The 7,669-nt window shown below is 37.4% G+C and overlaps 1 protein-coding gene across 1 annotated transcript; it reads right to left on the reverse strand.

The window, feature by feature from the left end:
• Positions 1–5,451: 5,451 nt before the first annotated feature.
• On the reverse strand, positions 5,452–6,769 carry LOC141618270 (protein FAR-RED IMPAIRED RESPONSE 1-like). Its single transcript, XM_074435371.1, has 2 exons — positions 6,175–6,769; positions 5,452–5,780 (listed from the first exon to the last, which is right to left on the reverse strand). Exons 1-2 carry the CDS (start codon positions 6,767–6,769, stop codon positions 5,452–5,454), a joined length of 924 nt encoding a protein of 307 aa, XP_074291472.1.
• Positions 6,770–7,669: the final 900 nt, after the last annotated feature.

A 7,669-nucleotide genomic window follows, 5' to 3' on the forward strand; every position in this document is an offset into this window, starting at 1 on the left:
GGCCTGATGCTGGGGAGTCTAAAAAGGCGGAAAATGCGTTGGTGGAAGCTCAGAACAAAGAATTTACCCCCTGTCACTCAGTTCCTTTTCACGACTGCTGAGTTTAGTGAAGCAGAGCGCGCAGCCGAATAGGTCTCAGCAGAAACTCAACGTTCTCTAGAGGGGCCCGGAAATGGCGCATGTGCCATGACTGATGAGCGGTCGTTAAAATGTAACGAGGTGCCGGAATGTGTATATGCATTGCAGGCAAAGGATTTTATGGACGTAGAATGGACAAGTATCGTCTTTTCTAGTGCGGAAGTAAACGCTCTATTCGAGGAGGCCCCAACATCTATGGATGCTGAAAAACAGCCAGGGTGGAAGAATGGTGAGCCAAATGTGGATGCAAGTTCTCAGAAAGTGGTGGAGAAGGTTTTGGATGGGGCTGCACTGAAGGATCACGGAGTTAATCCATTTACCTTTAGAGTTTTGAAGTGCCATGGATGAAGTTATATTTTTTTCTGTCAAAATTAAAATTTTGATGATTAAAATTACACTTTTGATGATTAAAATTACACGTTTGTGTTAAAATTACACCTGTATCTGTTAAAATTTCACTTTATTTTGTTAGAATTTTACTTATCTGTTAAAATAACACTTTATTTTGTTAAAATTACACTTTTGTATGATAAAATTACACTTTATTTTGTTAGAATTACACTTTTTTTGGTTAAAATTACACTTTTGTCTGTTAAAATTTTACTTTTGTATTTGTTAAAATTACACTTTTGTTGATTAAAATTACACTTTTTTTTTTGTTAAAATTACACTTTTGTCTGTTAAAATTTTACTTTTGTATTTGTTAAAATTACATTTTTGTTGATTAAAATTACACTTTTGTTGATTAAAATTACACTTTTTATCATTACTTTCTAATGATGAAATTACACTATTTTTATTACAGATGCGGTAGTGGAGGATGGTGCCGTGAAATCTTTGGAAGGTACAAGCACAATCTATTCTGCTACAGAACTACATGAGGCGTGCGATGGGGTTGCTGTAAATAAGAAAGGGACTATCGACCATGGAGAGGTAACATCCGCCGTAGTACGCAGGCAGAGAACGCCGACATTCCTATCCTAAGCACCGTACGTCCCTCACAGTGATCTGAGCTACCATCCTTTTTTACTTCACTCGAGCGAGCCCTTACCGTGCATGAATCACGTCATTGAGAACCTTGGGTGTTCTATTGATTTTGGGGCACCTGCTCCTGAATTGTGCTTTGCGACGAGAAACCTAGCAGTCAGTCAGGAGCTCCTAGCGCCAATGTTTAGTGACAGGAAATACTTGATTGACTATGCGTTCAATCAGTCAGACGCGTTTTCCCAGTTGTAAGTGTATTATTTTTTACAAGAGGCCCTTATCATTCCTAATTATATATATTTTGTTGACTAAGTAAATGTTTTTGTTGTAGTGAACGATTGGTCCAATTTAGCGAGTTTTATTTCATTACCCGGGAAGACATTGGAACTTTGAACCCTGGGGAGCAAATCATGACAAGTATTATTGATGGTTGGTGCTTTCTACTCAACCACATCATGAAACCTTCGGACATATCCCGTTGTTTCTTTGGCCTAAGTCACACTGTAAGTGATTCTTGATTTTGTCTGAGATCACTATGAGTCCAGTAATAGCGATATTAATCAGTAGTTGCTGAAATTACACGGATGTCAGTTAAAATTACACTTTTGTCCATTAAAATTACACTTTAAAGTTAAAATTATAATTTTGTATGTTACAATTACACTTTTGTCCGTTAAAAGTGTACTTTTGTCCGTTAGAATTACACTTTTTAAAGTTAAAATTATACTTTTGTATGTTACAATTACACTTTTGTCCGTTAAAATTATACTTTGGTCCGCTAGAATTACACTTTTTAAAGTTAAAATTATACTTTTGACATTACACTTGTGCGTTAAAAATACACTGTTGCCTATTACCATTACACTTTCTTTTTATAAAATAACTCTTTCAATTATCTGATTACGCATTTTACACTTTTCAAATTAAAGGACCCCGCAAGGTATATTTGGAAGGCTTAAAAGCTTGGGAAAGTATTGAACAAAGATGAAGACATTTTTGGTGGCTGGGATGCTTGGGCTGAAACCTGTCGTACACCATTCCAGCTTGACACGGACATGGTATGTAACAAAACATATAATCTAAATCATTTTTGAAAGGATTCCTTTTATTGATCTTAGCGACACACGATGCAGATCTTTCTGCCCGTGTTATCTGGTGACGGTGATCATTACAGCTGCGCCTGCATCAACTTTCTCACCGAGCAGATTGACTACCTTGACAACCGCAAATACGAAGACCCATTAGAAACGCTGCCTTACGGAGGGATAGCCCGTATCTTGGTAAGTATGCGAACTCCAAAAGTCCGCCAATTTCTATGGGTCATATTACTTTAACACACTGACGCGTACTCACATTCAGGCAAATATAATAGGGAAGTATTTGGTGTCTAAAGAGATGTCTAAGGGTTCAAAGGTCAGCAGGTTTAAGATCGTAAACATTGAGTTCAGTTGGCAAGGTCAACGGTATTCGAGAAATGACTGTGGTGTTTTCATGATGCTACATATGATGTTTTACCGTGGAAACCCTTTTCAATGTGACCTCGGGAAAGAGGATGCTATGAGTTTATACCGTGCTGAGATTGCTGCAACACTCGTCCTCTGTGACATTAACAGTATTAGAGAAGACATCTTGATGCGGGTTGGTTATTTCAAAGAAACTGCTGGACATCCGTTGACAAGAAAGTTGAACGTTGGTAAGAGGAAAACAGATGGTGACATAGGACCGCAACCCACAAAACGTGCCCGCGTAACTGAATCTGAAGAGCCCGTTATGAAGGCGACACCTGTTACCATGCGCATTCCGTCTGGTAAAGCCCTCTCCTCTTGTTAAGAGCCAGCCTCGTGGAAAGGGGGACGGGTTGGGCTGCTCTCTCAACTGTGGTAGAGGTGGTTTCAGTACAAATGTGGTGTCGAAGATGCTCCGGAGCAACCAAGAGTTAATCAAGGATATTAAACAAAGGAGAAAGCATGTTGCCGACTATTGCTTGTTAGATGACCACAATTTTGAGGAACGGTCGGTTAATCTGAATTAATAATACTCATACTCACGTTACTTTCACATTGATTGTATTTTAATTAACGAGTTCTTTAATATTATGGAGTGCAGTGAACAACTGGTCTGGTACACCCGGCACGCAACGCTGCGGAGAGCTGCCATTATGTCCTTGGCGCCTGAAAACCTTATGTCGTTGAATGTCGTCGAGTGCTGGTCGATATTGATGAACCATTTCGAAAAGGAGGAATATGGCGACCATGCAAGGATGTCATTCTTCGGTATACGCCACATGGTACTGCTATTAACCATTGCATAATATTTATATCCACTTCTATTACACCTTTGTTAGTTAGAATGACACTTTTCTAACTTGTAGTTATACTATGTGAATGTTTCACTTTAGTTCTTTTAAGCAACAAAAGTGTCATTTTAACCGCCAGAAGTGTAATTTTAAGGAACAACAGTGTAATTTTAGCTGAGAAAGTAATCACATTAATCATGTTCCCTATTACCTTTAAAAGGATATACTGTTGGAATTGCTTGGAACGTTTGAACAGCTAGGCACACAATCAGACAGCAGCTATGACAAGTTGTACCTGCTCAGGGACACCTTCATCATCGACAGTGAGCAAACCGTCAATTCGAAAACAAACTTACTCTTTGTCTCGTTCTGCATTGATGACCATTTCGCATGCGTATGTATCAATCACAAATCAAATTCAATCGACCTGCTGGACGGGCAGCGACATTCTGATTTGCAAAAGTCGCAGTTTGGAAAAGCATTGCGTTTAATTGGAAGTTATCGTCCATCCGTTTCTCCCAAATGCTTTTTTTTATTCTCAATCAGATTTTTGAGGTAATTTTGTACATATGCAGGCTAGCGCAGTCAGTGATTATTTGGAGTCACAGGATAAGGAAAAAGTGAACACTAGAGCACGGGAAATTCCTAATTATGCGTTACACCATATACCTTTTAGCGGGAATTCACCTACTTTCAACAAACCAGAGTCGGGGCTGTTCACCATGATGGTAATGCTCTTATATGAGGGTCTTCCTTTTCAGCATGGCGACCTCGAGAAGAAGAAATCAAGGCGCTATTTGGTGATCCAGCTAATTGCTACCCTCGTTCTAGCAGACATGAACGTCTTACGCGAAGGTGTCCTCGAGAAGGTCAAAGCTTTTGTTAGCAACAAGGACAAATTGTGGAAGGAATTACAACAGAAGCGTAAATTGCCCCATGCCAATGTGAAAAAATAACAATCCTATGCTAGTGGTTAACTTTTTGTGGGAGTATTGCCTTCCTATGTAAACATCTATTTCATACTTGGTATCATTATCAGTAGACAGGTAGTTTCTGTGTAAACAATATTCGCAGATCCTTATTGGTAGCTTTCAACATTCTGTCAGACAAGGTGTTTTAAGAAAAAATATATATGTTGTTAATATATGGTGCAATAATATTTATGTTATTTTCCTAAACTATGTTATAAGGCTTTACTATAGATGAAGTGTAACTTTAATCGCATAATCTGTAATTATAATGAGATAAAGTGTAATTCTGATAATAACAATCATACCCTATGCAGATTCTACTTGGATAAAGTGTAACTTCAAAATAGACCATTGTAATTATAATCCTAGATAACTGGAATTCTAAGAAGATAAATTGTAATAATAGTGAAGAGTGAACAATTTCTGGCACTGATGTTGCACTTTATAATTGTTTCGTCCAATTGAAAATACTTCAACAAAATACACTGTAATACCAACGGCGACCAGTTGGCTTCCTGGCAGTTTGATGTCTAAACACAATACGAAACATCATGTTGTACCTCGTATTTTGCGTAGACATCCCCAAAAGAATCTACTGATTATTAGGTATTATACTGATTATTCTAAGATGTCATCATCATCATCATCTTCTTCTTCTTCTTCTTCTTCTTCTTCTTCTTCTTCTTCTTCTTCTTCTTCTTCTTCTTCTTCTTCTTCTTCTTCTTCTTCTTCTTCTTCTTCTTCTTCTTCTTCTTCTTCTTCTTCTTCTTCTTCTTCTTCTTCTTCTTCCGACGATGACTCTGACGATGGCGACAGCGGTGGGTGCTCTGCGAAAGGATTAGCGCAGTTCCTCGTGTCATGTTTAGCTAATCGCTTGCAATTTTTACACATACGTTTTGGCTTCCTTGCCAAGGCAACTGCTTTTGCCTTCATCGACAACATTCTCTTTCCGCTTCCTTTGTTTTTGGATTGCTTAGGCGGCAAAATGGTTATCTCCTGACTAGCAGAACAGCCAAGAATTTTCTCCAACTGTTGTTGTTTATTCAATGGTGATCTTAAGGGTTATAGTTTCTCCTTAAACTGTCTAATTAGACTAGAAAAGTTGTCGACATCATCCTTCAATTTGCCCATGAGCATACCAACTGTCGGATGAATCTCTGACCACATTACTGACATCGCAATCTGTTTTCCATCTATTATATCAACGTCCTCAATTGCTTCACCATTACAATCGAACATTTTAGACAACATTGCATCTTTACACCATCTTTTAACAACACATTGTTCTGGAATAATCTTCACTCCGTTCGATGAGTAAATCCATATGACATGCCGGAAAAGAATGCCTTTCCTCTCAAACATTCTGCAGCTACAAGTGGCTTTTAATGTATCTAGATCGTTAATATAGAGTAATATGTTAGTTAAATCAGTCAGGAAAAAGTGTGACTGTAATACACTAAAGTGTAATTCTAACAGGCATAAGTGGAATTCTAACCTAAGATAGCAAATGATGAGATAGACCTTACATAACACAAAATATAAATTATAATTTTAAAAGACAAAAGTGTAATTGTAGCAGCATAAAGTGTAATTTTAACACACAAGTGTAATTTTAACAACCCAAAGTGTAATTCTAACAAAATAAAGTGTTATTTTAACAGACAAGTGAAATTCTAAGCAAACAAAGTATAATTTTAACAGATATAAGTGTAATTTTAACAGAGAAAAGTATAATTTTAACGGATAAAAGTATAATTTCAACAAACAAATCTTACAGAATGATACCTGGGCAGTATGTGACCTCATAATTTCTGTCCCTGTTTGTATCTCTTACAGTGGTCACCTCTAAAGAGTCACACTCAGAAAAACCTCTGATTTTACAAGTATCGATTGAGTACTTGACCTCTTCTTGAAATTCCTCGAATACTCTATGAATGTACACTTGCGCCCCGTGTACTTCGATAGCTAGATGCGTTGATATTATAGGGAAAGTGTGTCTGTTACGGTTGTCAATCTTTTTCTGTGTGTGTCTTTGCTGGTCCATCGCGCTGTCAAAACGCATCGAAAACTCAACTAATGTTCCCGACTTGCTCTCAAATCTCTTAAAAAAACTATTATCGCTCTCTGACCTTTGGGTTGTTCTCATAACACCCCCCATATATAGGTCCCTACAATGTGCCATAACCCACTGCTTCCTTTTAGCGTACATTTCTTTAAACCAGTCAATGTTATTAACCATGTGTTCTCTGCCAATTTCTTCCCATTTTGCATCGAACTCTGCCGCTTCAATGTCTTCATCCCATATTAAGACATTCAATTTCTTTACAAAGACAGAATAATCCTCTCTCGTCACTCCATACTTGCTTGGCACTTTGTTCATGATATAACACATAAAATTGTAGGGAAATATCCGTAAAATTCCCTTAATTTTAAGGATTATAACGTAAATATAACATGCGATTTATGGTCATAAATGAAATACAATAGAAAACGATAAAGTTTAAGAATCAACCTCGGGTCCTTTGATGTGCGGCGTAAAGAAGTAAAATGTAAATCAACAGAGATTTCCTCCTAATCGTTGCACCCAAGACCGTCTGAGACTATGCCCTTGTGCTAGAAATGCTCTCTAATTGACTTGCAATATCGAGAGAGCTATTGTGAGGTTATTCGATGTGAGATCTAGGTTTTTCAGAGAAAAATACTCCTCAAAACCCTAATTTTTATGTAAAAATGAATCCTTAGGTCAAAAGGAGAGGGAGCCTCTCCTTTTGTTGTCTCGGTCCGCGGGTCATGATAGGAGGGAGTGGGCTTTCCACTTTCTCCTCATTTTTAACTTGTGGTCCGATCAATTCCGCTAAAATGTATATGACGGGTTTTATTATAAACTATCATCGGTTATCGGTTATTAATACATCGACTAATAACACGGATTAGTTGAAATATTAATACATGTCCGACAAAGACAATATTGTATAATTAATTCAATATACATTAATCAAATATAAATCGTTTATATTCAATTTACGAATAAACTGCTTAATTCGTCTTAGCCATTATTATTTAATCCGTATTAAATAATTGTCTCAACATCGCGTTTGACTAATTACTAGTCAATAACTCCGACTAACTGGTTAGTCAAATTTGGCATCAACATGATCGTATTTTTCATCTTTTGTCACATCTCTCAAACGTATCCTATAGGTGTGACTTTTAGGGACCAGTTGATCACCGCCATCTGTATGACAATAACGTCAAACTTATCTAGCAAGCCAACCGTTAT

This window comes from Silene latifolia, chromosome X (assembly GCF_048544455.1).
Source record: "Silene latifolia isolate original U9 population chromosome X, ASM4854445v1, whole genome shotgun sequence".
Taxonomy (NCBI): Eukaryota; Viridiplantae; Streptophyta; class Magnoliopsida; order Caryophyllales; family Caryophyllaceae; genus Silene; species Silene latifolia.

What these genes read in the sequence shown, in the direction of transcription:
- LOC141618270 (XM_074435371.1), bottom strand. Translation starts at nt 6,769, where the DNA reads ATGAACAAAGTGCCAAGCAAGTATGGAGTGACGAGAGAGGATTATTCT. An exon ending in TGAGGTCACATACTGCCCAG is followed by an intron (nt 5,781 to 6,174) that starts GTATCATTCTGT and finishes TTAACGATCTAG; the next exon opens with ATACATTAAAAGCCACTTGT.